Source organism: Alosa alosa, chromosome 6, assembly GCF_017589495.1.
Source record: "Alosa alosa isolate M-15738 ecotype Scorff River chromosome 6, AALO_Geno_1.1, whole genome shotgun sequence".
Classification (NCBI taxonomy): Eukaryota; Metazoa; Chordata; class Actinopteri; order Clupeiformes; family Clupeidae; genus Alosa; species Alosa alosa.
The window spans coordinates 32194546-32212981 of NC_063194.1; the positions used below are offsets into that span (position 1 = coordinate 32194546).

Here is an 18436-nt window from a genome sequence, read left to right on the forward strand (position 1 = left end):
GTTTGACATGCACATGACGCTGGGTGGGTCATATTGTTCTCTGTGTCTCTGAGGGTGCACATGATCCATCTCCTCATTTGGGAGTGCAAACAGATTGATGCACACAGATAGCACAGCGCAAGACAAGCTTAGTGACAGCACAGCTATGTTTGCCCCTCTCCACACACTGCTTTAACGAAAGGCCTGGCTCGTTAATCAAACGCACATTTGGGAAGAGCTTTGCCAGCTAACGGAGCTTTTTTCCTTCTGTGGCTTTTCAGCGGGAATTCATTCTGTATGCACCATGAGCATTGTTTTTACAGAACCATTGGCATTTTTAAAAAGCATTTAGAAAGTGGCACAATCTAGAACATGACCTGTCCCGATGGAGGTCCTTTGAACCTTTGTGCTCCATTAAATGCTGAGGAAACGTTCTCCCCTCAAGAATCTCTTTTTCCTCCCTTTGTGTGGAAGCCGGCTCTTGGTAAAACCCTTAGCTGATTTGCACAGCCCGAGAGAAACCTTTTCTCACTAATGACCATGGAGGATCACTAATGACCATGGAGGATCACTCAGTGTTTCCCATACATTATCTTATTTGTGGCGGCCCACCACAATATCTACAGTGACCACCACACAATGATTTTCCATGTTGTACTATTTCAATTGGATGGAATTCTTTCATTGTAGAGCTATGTGCACCTTTGTAAAGCCTCTCCTTGTTTCTGTGTCTCTCAACGAACCTACATGCATGTTTAAAGACAACATTAACAATCCTGCAAGGCATAGAAGGCTAAATTGGGCTTAAATCTGGTTAGAATCATAACCCCGCTGCGCTAATTTGTTAAAAACGTATGCATTCAAGTTAATTCTGCAAACCTACCACCACAGATAGAATTCAATTCTGTGGGAAACACTGTCACTAATAACCATGGAGGATCACTAATGACCATGGAGGATCATTATGGAGGATCACTAATGACCATGGAGGATCACTAATGACCATAGCATGGAGGATCACTAATGATAATGGAGGATCACTGATAACCATGGAGGATCACTAATGACCATGGAGGATCACTAATGACCATAGCATGGAGGATCACTAATGATAATGGAGGATCACTGATAACCATGAAGGATCACTAATGACCATGGAGGATCACTTATAACTATGGAGATCACTAATGACCATGGAGGATCGTGTAATGGACACAGGTCCGTACCGTGATGGGCTTCTTGATGGCCTCCTGGATCTCCATGCGCTTGCGAGCGATGGTCTGGTCAAGCTTCCTCTCGAAGGCCAGCAGGTCCATGTAAGCCTGGGATTCAGGGACCAAGTCTCGGATCTGAAACAGCACACAAACACATCAACAACACACAAACACATCAAGAACTCAACTGGAAAGGGGGGGGGGGGGGACGGACTCACCCGCTGTGGGAGCACCTTGTCTGCCATCTTTCGTCGTTTTCCACTAAGAACAAGACAGAGAAGACATGACAAAACATCATTCAATCACCAACGTGGTCTACTCCTACGTACACATTTTAGTCATTCACTACCACAGTCTCAATGCACTACTTTTCACTGCCTGAGTTCCAGGCTACATGGCAGAAACAATGAACACCAGCTGCAATCTGAGATTCAAGTGAAGGCTAGACTGGTGCTTTATAAACACACACTCCCTGTAGATTGTAGAAGTATGTGGTTTAGTTAGCCTAGAAATCTAGACGCACCCTAGCGGCGGCAAATTAATTTGCTCAGCCTGTACGTCTAGTATCAAACCATAGGGATTTCTATTGGCTTAGCACCGTGGATGTTCTCCAATCACAGCGCTCTATTTTGTTAGAGAGTCTTAAGGCGGGCTTAACAGGATAACGACAGTCCTGCGACTGTGAACAACAAGGAACGTGGCTATGAGCGGTTGTTTGAATCGGCGTTGGCGTCAACTTTGGAGGAGTTGGACTTGTGCTTTTCTTTGAAAGTTGAGCAACACAATGCACTTAAGTCATTACTTTCGAAGAAGGATGTATTTGCCGTTTTGCCGACCGGATCCGGATATGGTCATAGCGCTGGCCTATTGCCTGCCTAGGCAGTTTGAAAGACAATTCTCTGCCCGCCTCTTGGATTAAGCGAGGTGAATGGTTCGATGCCAGACTATACATCTCAATGATATAGGATGGCCCCGCCAGGCTATAGTTTAGTAATACATTTAGGTAAATTAACTCAAACTAACTGGAAAGCCCCCTTAAAAGATAACTGATATTTTCACTCGTATTTAGCAGACACTTTTATTCAAAGCGTCTAAGTTAACTTAGAGTAACTGATAAACCCTTATTAACTGAATCTGGGGCAGATGTGGACCTCACATGGCTAAATTAGTTCCTACCAGCTAAGAGCCAGCTAAGTTCACACCAGCTAAGAGCCAAATACATATATCTGTCAATATCTGTTGCTATTGTTAGGGCTGGCCTGACAAACCATTTGAAACAGGAAATTGCCTCACAGAGATGCTTTAATTAACTCTTTATTTCTCTTTCCACAGGCATGTTGTTGTTAGTGGTTGTTGTTGTTGTTATTGTTGTGCTTGTGGTTGTTGTTGTTGATGTGTGAGTGAGTAAGTGATTGATGGCCTAGGTCCCTCCCCTGTCTCTTGTGGGCAGGGATTGGGTGTGTTCAAGCGTCACTCATGCCCTCAACGCTGTACGCCCCCAGCTCTGAGGAGCAGCCGGGGCAGTCATGGGACCTCCCCAGCCAGAGGAGGCTTCTTTGTTTAGGTGTGAAACCCACCCTCTCCCACACCCTGCCTCTGCCCTCCGCAGACAGAGGAGGAACAAGCCCATGTCTGAAGATGGTGCCCAAAGGGTCTTTCTATCGCATAACATCAGGCCTATTAACTCACATACGCCCCCAATGTGGTGTGTGTGAAAGAGTGTGCCTGTGTACGTATGGAGTCTTTCTACAAACTCACATATGCTCTGAGCTCTGACGTCTTGTTTGTTGGGAACATCAGTTCTATAAACTGTCATATGCTCCAACTTCGTGTGTGTGTATAGTGTGTGTGTGTGTGTGTGTGTGTGTGTGTGTGTGTGTGTATGTGTGTGTCTATCATTTAGTGAGAGAGTGTGTGTGTGTGTGTGTGTGTGTGTATATGTGTCTATCATTTAGTGAGAGTGTGTGTGTGTGTGTGTGTGTGTGTGTCTATCATTTAGTGAGAGTGTGTGTGTGTGTGTGTGTGTGTTTGTGAGAGTGAGCGATTTTATGTGTATGTGTGTGTTTTCTGTCCGAATCACTCACCCTCTCCTGAGGCCGGCCATCCCTGCTGAGTGTGGCTGGAGGAGTCGTTTGCGTGTGGGATCCATAGGAGACGGTCCCATGCCCGAGCGCATGGGCATCCCACCGCCATACGACGGGCCTGGCATCAGGCCCCCCATGCCCCCCATCCCTGGCATGGGCACTCCTCTGTTGGGGGGCATATGTCGCTGTGGAGATGACTGTGAAAGGAGACAGCTTTGTTAGCGCATAGCTTTTTAGAGCAGAGAAAGTGGACTTGAAACCGTGTCTATCTGACTGGACTGGACACTGACTTTGTGAATTTTGGGCCTCAGTAACCTCCATCTGGAAACTATTACACTCAGACCTCGTGCAGAGGTGACTGCAAGACGTTTCTACACCCCTTTAAATCATTCCCATGACTGAGTGGGTGGACGTTTTATAGGGAAATCGCTGAAAATGTAGGAATCACTCACTAAACAAGCACCCCAGATTGAAAGTGGACTGTCAACGATCAGCGTGTGAACAAGCATAGAGAATGACTAGGCCTACTTTATGAGAGTTAAGAGGGAATATTCATAACAACACATTAGTAATAACCACTATACATGCGTAATGCATCATTTGTAACATTTACTGTTTATTGTGAGGACGTTTTGCTTATTTGTCGGTCAGTGGGGTCCTGCTAACTGAACACTGCGACACCAAAGCGCAAACAGCGCTGCTGTCTGGAAAATGCGGAAGTTAACTATGTTCCGGGGTAATTTTTCATCCAAACAGCCTTTTATTAAAAAAAATAACACCAGGAAACAAATGTTCTCAACGGTCTCGGAAAAAGAATTTCAAGCAACTTCACAAACATACAACAGACTAATTTAGTAAGGTCAGGTAGTCGCTCTCGGACATAAACGAAAGTTGTCTTGGTCTGGCACGTCTTTCCCTCCAACTCACTTCATTAGCTAACGTGTTCACTACCAGCTAACGAGGTCTTGTGCAACAGTAACGTTATGCTACACATGTGAAACATTGAAAGGTGCTTAGTAAACAAACAATGACTGCTAACGAACTTTTTACCTGGTGGTAAGGGGGAATAGAATTGGGCATTCCACGGTATCCCGAGTTGGGCTGCATAACAGCCATCCTCATCCCGCCCGCATGTCCTGGGTTCAAGGGGTTCACTCCGGGGTTCATCGGGGAACCAGAACCCCCTGGAAACCCCGCTCGGGAAGCCATAATTCCAGTCCAAAACTTCTGTTGATGTCGGTTTGAAACTAATATTTCGAGTCCCACTAGTTGTTGTTCTGCGCCAACAAACTGCTAGTTTACGTTACCTTGGCTAGTCTCTGAAAACCTCTGACTTCCCCACAAAGACCTGACTTAAGTCTTACGGTTTTTTGTTTTGCACAACAACAACCATACAATCTACTTTAAAAGAAAAGTTACGACTGTTAAAGATGTCATCTCTTTCCAAAAACCTTCAACTTCGTCAAACCCCCCTATAACTCCCAATAGTTGTCTCGCAAAACATTTGCGGAGCCTGACCAATGTCTAAAGATAGCGACTCGTATGTGTGTCTGTAGCAACACGCTGCCTCCTCCTACCTTGTTGCCAGATCAGACGAGAACAGTCTTTCTAAACTTTGTAAGACTAAATTTACACACACTGTAGGCCTATTTCAAAAGAATATACACTGACTATACAATAGTATACCAAAACTTCCAAAAAGGGGTCTTAGATTAAGTTGGCATATTTAATAATAAATAAAATATACATTAATTTCATATAGACCCTATTTCAATCAACTTTTAACTTAACGTTTTTTTTTGTCAGAATAAATAGTAAATTAATTTCTCAAACTAAAATAATGGCGTCCACCTTACTTGCTTTAATGAAAACAATTCATGTGACATCCACTGCAAGTTATGTTGGGAAGTAACAGACTGTTACTTATAACCAACTAGCAGCACCCAGAGTTCATTTGACGTAACTGTATGCTGACGTACACTTTTGTGTTTGTATGCGGCTGTAAGCAAGCAGGGACATCGACTGCACCAACCAAGAGGAAATGCTCTGAAATATCTCAAGGTAACTCAAAAAGAAACCCTGATATTGTCAAGATAAGTGGCATGATAAGATATCGAGTTTACATCGCCACTTAAATGGTTTCAGAAGAGCAGTGTATCTGATTGTTGTGAAAGCTAACAGGCTTTAAGCTAGGTAGCTTGCTTGCTTGCTAGTTGCATCTCCAGCTGAGCTGAGCAAACATTGTTATCTGGGTTGCTAGTCAGTTCGAGTCGGCTACTGAGAAAGTTACGAACACTTTATCAAAGGCAAAAAAAACGCCATATGCTTTGGAGGCTACCAATTGAGTATGTTTTAATCGTTGTATAAAACAAGAGCACTTGGCTTTTAAGACAGGAAACGATTGGTTTTGGTGATGGCACAAATATTTCAATCTTGTTTACAAGTAGCCCATCATCACACCTCCATGTAATTGTTTTGATTTCCACTTTCATATATCTTTAATAACGCACATTGCACTCTCATAAAGACGTCACGTAGGTTTTTACAGTGGTCCACTTTTCACAACTTACCTTGTTGCGTTGCTGTGTGTCACAGGCTGTCCACTCCCGACCCCAGAGCTGCGAAGTGCTATGGCGGTGTTTGCGCTAATGATGCTGGAGGAAGGCGTCGGAGACGAGGTGACACTGGTTGGTGGCGTGCTCCTCCTGGCCTTGGCCATGGTCCTTGCGTGGCTCTCCACGCATGTGGCCGAGAATGGCGACCACATGATGGGCACTATCATCTCCCCGCTGGTGGGTCTGGGAAACGCTGATCCATACAGTCGGTCAGCTCCCAGCGCCGACCCCGTGGAGCCCGAGCCGACCACGCACTCTCAGGAGGACAAGCCAGAGGATGAGGACTCGGGACTGGACTCCGCAGGAGGTGAGGATTCATCCCTGGACGATGCCAGCGGACCAGCTGTCAGCGGTGTTGTAGACCAGCATTTGGACATACAGGGTCTCCACAAACGGACAGTAGTACCAAGCAGCCCTGTATCCGCAATCCCCTCCTCTTTGCCCTCAGAGGAGTGCCTGGACACGGAGAAGGGGAAACCAACAGAGGGAATGACCACTTCCTCCTCTTCCTCTGCCACAGCCACAGACATCACAGTGAGGCTGAAGTTTCTGAACGACACAGAGGAGCTGGCTGTTCTCGGGCCCCAGGCCACCGTTGGCCTCCTCACAAGGTGAGTCAGTAATTTAGGTCAGGTCAAGCCAGATGGGAGGAAGGTCAGGACAACAGTGTTTCCCACAGAATTGAATTATATTTGTCGTGGTAGGTTTGCAGAATTAACTTGAATACATACGTTTTTAACAAATTAGCACAGCGGGGTTATGATGCTAACCAGATTTAAGCCCAATTTAGCCTTCTATGCCTTGCAGGATTGTTAATGTTGTCTTTAAACATGCATGTAGGTTCGTTGAGAGACACAGAAACAAGGAGAGGCTTTACAAAGGTGCACATAGCTCTACAATGAAAGAATTCCATCCAATTGAAATAGTACAACATGGAAAATCATTGTGTGGTGGTCAATGTAGATATTGTGGTGGGCCGCCACAAATAAGATAATGTATGGGAAACACTGGACAAGATATGGTGTGGTGGTAGCATGGTGGGTAAGGAACTGGGCTAGCATGCAGTAACCTGAATAGTTGTGGGTTCAATTCCAGGCTTCCACCATTGTACCCTAAAACAAGACACTTAAGTTGCTCTGGGGAAAATGTCACTTGTTATGTAGTGGACATATTATGTAAGTCATTTTGGATAAAAACATCTGCTAAATGGATGCATGTAATGTAAATGTAAGATGTAGCTCAGGAGTGATATGGGTAGCAGTTGGTGTACAAAAGCCAGTGGAAATCCTCTACATTCTCCTTGACATTATGTTACAAAGCTCTAGGGACTGGCTGCCAATGTGGTTATAAACTTAAGCAGTCCATAAATTAACTCTATATCAATTGGGTGAAATATACCCTGCCAAGATTGGGGGTAAATTTGACCAGATCAGTCACAGCCAATGGGATTGCTGTAAACGAAATCTTTAAAAGTATGGTAGTCAAAATGATGAGAAAGCCGAGCATCTGAGCACTTTGTGTACCTGAGTGTGTTTTTATTTTTAATGTTATAATCTCTCTTGTCATTTCTCTCTCAGTAAATATTTCTCGGGGAAGGAGCGTCAGATCAAGCTGATTTTCCAGGGCCAGTTGCTCCGAGATCCCAACCAGACGCTGCTCTCTCTCAACATCACCCACAACAGTGTCATCCACTGCCACATCTCCCAGAACGCACCACCAGAGGGCGCTCCTCCAGGGGCAGACCCCAGGTCTGAAGGGGCGTCCCTGGGCTCGCAGGCAGAGTCGAGGATGGATCCTGGAGCCGGGTCTGCACCGGCCGCAGACGGAGGACTGGACATGAACGTGGGCAGTCTGGTAGTGCCCATGTTCGTGCTGACGCTGGCGGTCATCTGGTACTTCCGCATCAACTACAGACAGCTGTTCACGGCGCCGGCCACCATATCCCTAGTAGGAGTCACCATCTTCTTCAGCTTCTTAATCTTTGGCATGTACGGACGCTGAGGCCCACCGGGAGCATCACGGAGAGGAGCTGTGGTGACGGTGACGTTAGAGGGGTTGCCAGGTTGGAGTGAGGTGCAGAGATCCGCTTGCACTTGAGTGCAAGCATGAAAATTCTATGGCATGGCCGTGTTTTGTACTTTTTATGGCATGCGAAGGACATCAGCATGTGTCCAAAGAGAGTAATGTTATTAAAAAACAAATACGAAGTCAGAATGGGCTTTTCTATTGTGGAATTCGAATATTGATTGTGTTGGCATTCTTGCAGTCCAGGAACAAGTACAGCATAAAACAATTTCACAACTTAAATAGACGTTTGGCGAGACGTTTGGTAATCGCCATGGTGATCGGCAACAGTCCACAACATTACCGCATCAGTTATAGAAACTTGCATTGCAGTCACGTCTTTAAATACAAGCTTCATTCTGACCTCTATTGTATGTGTGTGATAAGGATGCCTTAAAGTAACGGTGTCTGAAAAGGAACTGTAATGTGACAGGCATACTGTATGTACACACACACAAGATGTCTCACGTTACCACAGTGCTGTATGAGGACATTAACTCACACTGTTTCTATACTGTATATGAAGCATATTTCATTCCAGAGTGGAACCTCATTGTCTCCTGTTGACTTTGTACTCAATCTGATGTGAATAAAGAGTGATGTGGAAATGACTTATTGTCCATTAGTGTTTTCCTTAAGCATGCACGTTAATGATACCAGCTGTCTTGAACTGACAATCAACTGTTTAAAAACATCACTGATGCACTTATTCTTACTGTACTCATGTATACCATTTTTAAATTGTCCTAAAATTGTTGAGAGAATTGCTTTAAAACTTAACGGTTACCATGTTGTTAGTCGCTTTGGTTAAAAATGCGTCAGCCAAATGTAATGTAATGTAATATGAGAGGTAGAGACAGCCTCAGATGGCCTGCCAGTAAAACAGCATGGAGCATGTGATGCATATAGCTCACCAAGGTGAAAACACTGTGTCAATCCAAGTATACCTACAGTAGGGTAAATCTAAGGAAACTAAAAACAACCACAATGGACTTCGCCAGGTACAGTGCAGAGGCGCCTGGTTAACAAGAAGTCTGTATTGCTGGTCCAAATTCCTTTCTGTGCAAATATGCCTCTCACAACTAGAGTTCTGGCCAGCAGCTGGTTCTGGAGCAGATTTGGGAGGGGATCTGTGATGACCGGGTCAGGGCTGGGCTGGACCCACTCGAGCTGACCGCTACTAACTGTGTGTCTCAGAAAAGACAAAAAAGAAGCCTGAAGGAAGATATTCTTCCAGAAAAGACATCATTCTCTCACAAGGTGAAACCAAACTGTGGTATTCCTGAAATCAGTATAAGGGCGGAATTCTGTTATTGACCAGAGATAAACCAGAAAATGTAGTTTTACACAGAGATCCATGTTTCCAAAGTGACAGGATCCATTCTGCATGGCTATCCAGCTCTTATTTTATGGGAAGACTCCGCAAATAATCTTACAGTTGAAATCTTACTATTGAACCTACTGTAACACATGCTACTGCTTGGACATAGTACAGACAAGATGTTGTTTGTCATACAAATAAGATGGCAATCACAGATTGAGGTTTTGAGTTCAGGTGTTTTGTTATGTATTTTTGAGGATATTGTTTCCCATAAGGATGAGACACAGTCACAGATTGAGGTTTTGAGTTCAGGTGGTTTATTATGTGTGGGTGAGGATGTCCACAAGTTGAAGACTCATGGCCAGTGTAGCAGCATTTTTACCATCAAATATACACAGTTACAACACAGTGAAGATAGAAATGATTCCTTACAATGTAAACAGCTAATAAATGGAAAGAAAGAGATCCGAGAGAAAGAGTTCAAGAGAAAGAACAAAAAAACAACACTTGATTCATATTTAAAAGAATATAGTCCGTCCCCAAGGCAATGCCAGTGGCACGACAATCTTGAGACAGAGGAAGTCCTTTTGAGTGATGCCTTTTGAGTGATGCCAGACATCTCAATGTGTTTTGTCCAGTTCCACAACGTGATTTAAAAGCCTCCCCGCTGCCTGTGTGTAATTCGACTACTACATTATGGACTAACTGTAAAGGACAACACTGAACACGTGAAAACAGATAGACCAAAAAAGAAAAGAGAAAAAAAAAAAAGAGTAAAACAATCACAGACCAACTTATGTTCTGCCATCATTTGAGACACACAAAAAAAAAACACCTAATGTGAACTGAGAGTTAAAATCGTTTCTCTTTTTGTTTCTTATTCAGTAAGATAGATGCATATGCATATCAGAGCGGCAGGAGGCAAATCAATGAGTTTGCAGCTCTGAGCTCGGCTGCTTCTGACTGCCACAGTAACGACTGTCACACACAGCTCAGCTGTTCCTGCCATCTCCCCTGAGTGCTTACACATTGTGCGCTTTCCCCAACGCCACCAGATATACCCTCCACCGCACCACACCACACCGCACACACCCCGGCCGTGGTGGAACGAGCCTGCCCGGTGAGGACCGTACCCAGGCCAGACCAGAAGCGCCGTCGTTTAAGAGTCATCAGCTGTGTGGTCAGGGTGAGTGGGGTTACAGGAGGGCAGCCCATGCAGCAACAGGTCAACAAGTATTAGCGACGATGTTTGTTCTGTCCAACACCTTCTCATTTCCTTGTGCAAATATGTCGGGAAAAATAAACAGCAACAGCAGAGACACAAACGTTATTTTCGAGCAAAAAGTTTTTTTTTTGTTGAACACTTGTGTAAACAGAACAGATCCTTCCTCTTCCTTCTCCTCCATCTCTTTCTCCTCCTCCTCCTCTTGACGTGGTGAGATGTTGACCGTGTGATGTGCGATTCATTTTTTTCTTTTCTCGTTTTTCTCTTGTTTATGGAGAGATCGTTGTAGTGATGTGTGGGTGGTGTCTGATGGTCTCCTGCTTCACTTGGTCACTGTGGAAACGCCTCGTCTCTTAGCAACACACATGGGCTTTCCTGATTCTCCACACGACGTTTAGGGCCCAGCAAAGCTGTCGGGATGCGACCACAGACAGGGGAGAGACAGAGAAGGACAAAAATGGACAGGTTCATTCATTCTGCTTAAATGGCTTCCGTTATGCCAATCACAAAACTACTGTAATCACAGCAGGTTTGAACATTTGATCATGTCTTAACCCAACGTTCTTTTCTTTAAGTGTAATTCTCACCAAAATGCAACCTAGGGTCTTTTTTGTGAATGTACCCGAGTCAAACTTTAGTTTAAAAGCATAATTACGCCGGATTGTCCGTGTTTTCGGGTCAAATGGCCTTTTGAATGGGAATCGTAGAGGGCACTACTATACATGATCGCGTCAAAATCACTATTTTTAACGTTTTTGATGTACAGTATCATCAGTGTCTCTACACATCAACTCGAGCATTGAGAACATTGTTTGTGTACACAGAGTTTACTAAAAAGTTGGACAAAAGGTTTTGGACAACTCACTCCTTGACTGGCAAGATGGCGGCGAGCAGAAAAACCAAGTGAGTTGTTCAATACCTTTCTTTTAGTAAACTATGTTCACACAAACAATGTTCTCAATGCTCGAGTTCATGTGTAGAGAGACTAATGATACTAGGATCAAAGTTTCATGTTGTGTCGAGTCTTAGTGTGTTTTAAAAATGTTTTAAAAATATTTTGACGAGATCATGTATCAAAATAGTAGTGCCCCTACAATTCCCATGCAAAAGGCCATTTGACCCTAAAACGACAACAGGACGAGCTTAAACGTGGCGCTTCCGACGTAATTATGCTTTTAAACGAAAGTTTGACTCGAGTACATTCACAAAAAGACCCTAGGTTGCATTTTGGCGAGAGTTACGCTTTAAGCTAAATCAGATTCTAGTACATGAATCCAGTCCATGGACAAATTAACTGACTATGAAAATATACACAACTAACGATTATCATTATTATTAAACCAAAATAATGCTGTGTTGTTATATACACCTAACTAGTTGTTAAATAGTGTTAAATACCCAGTATAGCTTTTATGAAACTAACAATCCTAAGCTGCTTTATGAGGATCCACGTGAGTGCAGTGGGCGGCTGAGGGCGGTTTGGTGTGAGGAACTGTTGTGAAAGACGCACAATGAGACTAGGTCCCAGTGCCCGTGTTCTCTCTCCAATTCCTCATTTCATTGTGCGTTTAAAAGCTTTTAAGAGCTCAGATCCTATTTCACATTTCATTGTGCGTTTAAAAGCTTTTAAGAGCTCAGATCCTATTTCACTCACCAGATCCCTCACAGAGTGGGCAGTGTAACAGTAGGCCGTGTCAGGTAATAAACAACCAGACATTCATAAAAACAATGAAAATGCTTATTGTTGTGATCCTTGAAAAATGTTCAAATGACCATGCCCTTTAATAACCAAAAAGAGTTTTCTTTAGTTGTTTATGTTTTAGCAGGGGCATTCTTTTGTTTTGTTTCAAGCGCCAGGCCCTTTAGTATGATGTGGGCCTTTAGTGTGCCAACTTTAGTCAACCCTTTGCTACTGTGGGACTGTGCTACTCACCGTTTTTATGCTTGAGAGATTTGGATCTTCTTGGGGAGTTTGGATTCTGTGTGCAAAACAGAGAGAGGCAGGACTCACAATCTCATCTAATCCATCCAACAATATTGCTTATTTTTTTTACACATGACCTATAACAACCACAGCTACTGTAGGAGGCATAGTCAAGTCAGATACCACAGAGGAAACAACATCTGCTCTGGTAGGCTATTGGTGACTTTCACATAAGAGGTTGAGGTCAAATCTGAATACACCAGAGCTGGGGTACAGAAAACACATCCAGGAACAATTAAAATGTCCAAATCTCTGTGAGAGGATGGAGGGGCCATTCAAAAGCCTCAGTCAGATAGCTGTGCGATAAAATAAAACACACTTACCAATGCTACAGGTTGTTTCAAAGAATGTAAAAATACCTTATCTGACTTTCTCTTCTTGGCTGAGGGAGAGAGAGGGAGAGGAGAGAGATTCAAAGGGAGAGGGAGAAAGACAGACAGCAAGAGGAAATTAGTAAAAAGGGGATGTGGGGCAAACAGTGGAATACCCCCCATGCATGATCACTCCTGCTACTAATTTACTCAGCTTAATTAGAAATCATACAACTGATTGTATGAATGATTCATAGACCAAGATTATGTGGACATTTGTTTAATAGACATTGTTTTCTGGTTAAAACACATAGAAACATGACCATATGAGTAGTCATAGTTCCATTTGCTTTAACCAGTCCGCAGCGCCTTTGCTTTAACCAGTCCGCAGCGCCTTTGCTTTAACCAGTCCGCAGCGCCTTTGCTTTAACCAGTCCACAGTTAACCAGTCCGCAGCGCCTTTGGACCCCTGAACATGCCATCACCTTTCTTTTCTGCGCCGTAGGACCAGTCATTATCGTTGGCATCGTCATTGTCCTCCTGGTCGCTCTCCGACTTGTTGTTGGTGTTGTTGCCACTGGCAATTCTACGGGACACACATAGCACATCATGACACACACACACACACACACACACACACACACACACACACACACACACACACACACACACACACACAAACAGCACCTCTCTCACCAAGTCTCAGCACCAGTCTCACCAACATTGGCTATGTCTAACTCCTCACCCCTCAGTTTCCCCTGTGGTTGGCCATGTCTCAATCCTGTACCTGTGCCGTTTATGGTTATACCCCTCCCCCAACTTTCACCTGGGGGGTACTCCCAAGTATGTGGTTTAGTCAAACCTGGGTAAGCTAACTCAGAGTAAGTGGTAAACCTCCTAATAGAAGAGCTGTATGGCTTCATTCACCCATTAAAACGATGCCATAGGGCTCTTGTTGTAGGATATTTACCACTAACTAAGTTAACTTACCCAGGTTTATCACTAAACCACATACTTGTAGTACCCACCCAGAGCGGTAGAGGAAACAGAGAGGCCACACTCCCATAGGAGACTGTGGAAAAAGATGGCAGCACTTTCCATGCCAGTTTCCGGAACTGAAAACTGCCAATCACTTAGTCAGTAGCCAATGAATTGCTAGATTATGCCCTCCAGCATCAGAAATATATCCCACCTTCCTGTGATACAGCCATTCAGCACAGGTTTTTTTTGATAATGTTGATTGCGTGGCGACATCAAAGGGTGTCACAACTCTCTCTTTCTATGGCTCTGGCTCCACCTTACCACAACCGGACTTGTGATCGTCTATCTGAGGTGGGGGTTGGTTATACCGCACTCCCCCGTCATCTTACCTCACCTGTGAATGGCTACGGCCCCTGGACTCTCACCTGCGGTTAGCGATGCGGCTACTGTTCCTGCCCATGCCCAGGCACTTCTCCAGGTGTGGTGCGAAGCGCGACGCCGCGATGCTGCGGCTACAGTTGGGACACACACACTCCTTGTTCTTCCACTGGTTGTACACCTGACCAAAGATGTCCACCCCTGGCTGGTCCACGATTTCTATGGGGAACAAAATATATACTTTGGTGCATGTTCTCCATTCTTCTGTAACATTTCCATGTTTACAAATCTTTGTAATGCAATCTTAATACACTTGCTAATGCACTGTGGATTCAGATCAGCCTCTTTTTCAGTGTGGATTCAGATCAGTCTCTTTTCCTCAGGTAATTTTTACCGGTAAATGTTTTACCTGTGTTGAGGGTGCCATGAATGTTTGCAATAAAATGATTGACAGGGATTGAATCTGCAACTTTAGAAATCCCATGACGACCATCTCTGGAATGGCCGTGGGAATGTCTAAAGATCAGTTCTGGAGTGCTACGGAATCTGCTGCTAGTTAGAGAAGCACAATCCTGTTCAGACGGGGAGTAGCCTACATGCACTAGACGGGAAATCCAGGAAATAGGAAGAAGGAAAGGACAGGGGGAATGTGTGTGGTTGGAGGGAAGAGGAATTTCAGGAAAAGGAAAGCCCTCCATACATGGGGCCTATACAGTCTGTCTGTGCTTCAGGATCATACAGAATACTACATGCATTGCTGTGCAATTCATTAATGTGAACATACGATATGTACTTTTTCATTAAGATGTGAAAAGTCATTTAATAAATGAGTCTGGGAGTAAGTAAGCATTTACAGACGGAAGAGAGGCCCATGTTGTCATCTACCAGCATAATATGGTGGATCACAACCGATTCATTGATTTTAAACCCACAGACACCAACAGATGTCCCGTGGAAAAAAACCACATTCCACTGCAACACAAACCCAGTGCAAGGACCGTTAGTCAGCAGGTTATCAAGACAAAGCAGCGGAGATGCATCAGTTAGGCAGCACGCGTGCTTTGGCCTTACCGTACTCCTTCATGCTCTCCTGGTCCGTGTCGTCCAGGAAGAAGTAGCCCTGTTTGACAGCGCGGTGCACCTCGAAACACAAGCCCAGGCACGCGTCCTCCACCAGATCTGTCAGAATATCCTGGGCGATACCCTGCGTGCCAGTCACAACACATTAAGCCTACCTCCTCGGCCTGCTGGCTCAATACATTAGCACACAGCTCACATATTTCCTTCAGCAGGCAACTATTACCGTAGAGAGGACTTTGCCTGAGAAAAAGACAGCAGTTTGTCTGACAGGTTATAAATCAAGAATTCTGGCTCCAGCTTGATCCAGCCAATCCCCCAACATATGGGATGCATACGGTGTTATTGTAGGTGGGTGGGGGGTTCTGCGATTCAAGCCGTTTGTGGTGCTCGACTAGGGGGGCAAACGGGGCCAGCCCTGCTGCTGTAACCCACTGTACCACGCCGTCCTTACCTCCATCTTGCTGTTGTCCAGGCCGGACAGTGACATCTCCTCCATTTTCATTTGCAAAAACTAAAGGAGGAGGCACTGCTGTCTACATAGTGTAGCGCAGCAGGCATCGGGAGCTACAGGGCTGCAATAGAGAAGAAGACAAAGAAAACATATTAGGCTACGTCTTCGCACCGGTAATGTGGTTCAAGCGTGAATGCAGGCGGCTACATAGCATAAAGAAAAAAAAAAATCAGACTAAAGCAAATCCTCTCCTTGCCCACTTCTGACATCATATGGCCATATATGCCGCATAGGCTACATCGCTTTACATCACAAACAACTTGAACACGAAGGATTAAAGGTGGTTTAACACAATGGCGGCGTTCAGTGATTTCGCAAACCTCAACCATATCCTACTGCAAGCCACGAGAAGCGTTAACCAGCAGTAGGCTAGATCATAATGCCTTACATACCCATTTTTCACTATTTTAACCACCGAAGTTTTCCAATTAATCTGTTGACATCTCCACTGCTGTTGAACCGACTGAATTGTAGGCTACTGGTGAACTGAGAGTAGGCAGTAATCGACTTATGATAGGCCCACACACTTGATTGTTGACAATAGTGGTGGCTTGATATTTCAGCCGGCAAAACCAAACGACCCAAATTTCTGAACAAAGGTCTTTGTCAAGTATGCTACGCTAAGTGTTACGTTGTAACGCCACAACCTGCTATCAAAGTAACATTGTGTCTGCAACACAGCCTGGTCGTTGCTAAAATGTTACATCTACAAGACTGGAATATCAACCACACTTTCACCCTTACGATTCGTAGATTTGGCTAATTTAGAACAACACATTAGGCTACCAGTTCTTAACTGGGCGTTATAGTTATTTTGCCACTTTTAATCGACGTTACTCACCGAGAACCGAGCGGGCCGTTGCAGGCTTCGATTGAGCATTCCTTCTTATTACACTGCGACTGCTCATTTGATCCAATCGATATTCAAATCAGATCAAACTTAACGTTTAAAGCTATAGTCAATGAAAGAGAAGGACAGTGCATAGGCTAGGCTGCTGTGTGATACCCTTCCGCTCGTAGCCTATATTAGGAATCATATACCGCTCTGAGCAGCCCTGCTAAGTCCATCGCCTCGAATGCATTGCTGTCAACGGGTTTGCAGTCGTCTCCAGGCTGGCCAATCGATAGCCAAACGTCAGCATTCACTTGGCGCAGATGGCAGGGATTCCTTCTGTGAAGACAAGGCGAACTGACTCTAGGCGTACCAACTGAAATTAATAGTCTATTTTGAAAACAAATGTTTCAGTTTTTCTTAAATCAAATGTAATCTGTAGCCTACTTTGGAGATTCTATTGTATGATCCTATCAAACTGCTACATTAATTCTCATAGACTGATTATGTGAAAATAGTTAGGGTTACATTATATGACTACCCTATATTCTATTTTTCTGTGAAGTATTCCATGCCTTCAGTCATAACTGAATCTGACCAAACTTTATTTAGCGCACTGAGTTGCAAACTGCATGAATAACCAGAGGCGGACAGAGTACACAGCTTCATTACTTGAGTAAAAGTACAGATACCCTTTGCTAAATTTTACTCAAGTACAAGTAAAAGTACAACAGTCAGATGTCTACTTAAGTAAAAGTATTGAAGTACTTGAGTATCAAGAGTACATTTTCTAAATATTGCATTACTACTGCCACAGTGCTTACATTTATGTACAGAAACATCCTACATGGAGTTATAAAAAATGTTAATGTTAATACCTTGGAGAATGTAAAAGGAATTGAAAGTAAAATCAAGTCATTTTCATCTTTTTACCATGTTGCCAGGGATGGGCAGTATTTCTAATACATGTATTTAAAATACAAAATACTATTTTGTAATTGAAACACAGACAGCGAAAACTATCATTAACTTTTGAAAATTGAAATAGTCTGGCGAGGTGGGGCCACAGGTTGGCACATTCCCGGGATGGACCGGCTGCGTCTTCATCCATTGTTTCGTCCATGGTTTCGTCTCTTATCTAAATCTAACCATGGAGTTGACTTTGGTGGAAAGCTGAAGGTGATTTCTGATAGGCTGTCCCTATCAGTGGCGCCTGCACAATCCAATCACGTTTGAGAGGGAAACAACAAATTGAGGGTTTCCGAGATTTTTCTTTTTTTTTAGAAGAAGTAACGGGTACTCACGGTTATGGATAGAAATGTAGTGGAGTAAAAAGTATAATATTTGCCTCTCAAATGTACTTGAGTAAAGTCATGAGTACTCTGTGTAGTCATGAGTTCTCTGTGTAGGCTCTGTGAATAACAAAATCACAGGCCTAATCAGATATAGCCAACTGTAGCATATATAGTGGAGCAATACATGTTTGGTTAAATGTAACTGTGTCCTAGCAATGACTTAACCATGGAGCCCATATCGTGAAAACGAGGTGTGTCCCGAGCATCATGAAACGATCTGTGATCTGTAGGGTGTACAAAAAGGCCACAAACAATGTCAAAACAGAGGTGAAAGATTTATTTTAAGGCCCGTGGTATTTTAAATACAAATCTCTTTAAGCGATCAATCAACCAATCAACAAACAAGACTTATAACATATAAACCACACACAGATGTACCTTTAATGGAAAATATGCCACTGAAAGTCCACTGACAATTTGATATGCACGTATAATATGCATTGTACAATGACATTGTACAATGACATTGTACTTGAAAACAAAAGAATACAAGATTAAAAGG

At 43.8% G+C, this 18436-nt stretch overlaps 3 protein-coding genes across 4 annotated transcripts in view; 1 reads left to right on the top strand and 2 right to left on the bottom strand.

The window, feature by feature from the left end:
- Positions 1 to 4894, bottom strand: part of smarcd2 (SWI/SNF related, matrix associated, actin dependent regulator of chromatin, subfamily d, member 2) — a 14172-nt gene extending 9278 nt beyond the window's left edge. Inside the window, exons 1-4 of the mRNA XM_048246798.1 lie at positions 4328 to 4894; positions 3278 to 3474; positions 1412 to 1454; positions 1206 to 1328 (exon numbers count right to left, since the gene is read on the bottom strand). Of these exons, the coding sequence (XP_048102755.1) occupies positions 1206 to 1328; positions 1412 to 1454; positions 3278 to 3474; positions 4328 to 4486 (522 nt within the window). The 5' untranslated portion in view covers positions 4487 to 4894. The remainder of the gene's footprint in view (positions 1 to 1205; positions 1329 to 1411; positions 1455 to 3277; positions 3475 to 4327) is intronic.
- A 328-nt stretch (positions 4895 to 5222) lies between these two features.
- On the top strand, positions 5223 to 8567 carry LOC125296088 (transmembrane and ubiquitin-like domain-containing protein 1). The gene is made up of 3 exons (XM_048245756.1): positions 5223 to 5338; positions 5873 to 6503; positions 7470 to 8567. The coding sequence occupies exons 1-3, from the start codon at positions 5245 to 5247 to the stop codon at positions 7891 to 7893; spliced, it is 1149 nt and encodes a 382-aa protein (XP_048101713.1). The 5' UTR covers positions 5223 to 5244; the 3' UTR covers positions 7894 to 8567.
- Positions 8568 to 9571: 1004 nt separating this feature from the next.
- On the bottom strand, positions 9572 to 16870 carry atxn7l3b (ataxin 7 like 3b). Of its 2 annotated transcripts, none has more exons than XM_048246897.1 (8): positions 16589 to 16870; positions 15688 to 15808; positions 15228 to 15360; positions 14204 to 14375; positions 13283 to 13383; positions 12846 to 12868; positions 12436 to 12481; positions 9572 to 10912 (listed from the first exon to the last, which is right to left on the bottom strand). In XM_048246897.1, exons 2-8 carry the CDS (start codon positions 15736 to 15738, stop codon positions 10833 to 10835), a joined length of 606 nt encoding a protein of 201 aa, XP_048102854.1. In that variant the 5' UTR covers positions 15739 to 15808; positions 16589 to 16870; the 3' UTR covers positions 9572 to 10832. The 2 variants fall into 2 exon arrangements, with proteins under 2 accessions (XP_048102854.1, XP_048102855.1); XM_048246898.1 differs by lacking the exon at positions 16589 to 16870 and adding an exon at positions 16140 to 16388.
- Positions 16871 to 18436: the final 1566 nt, after the last annotated feature.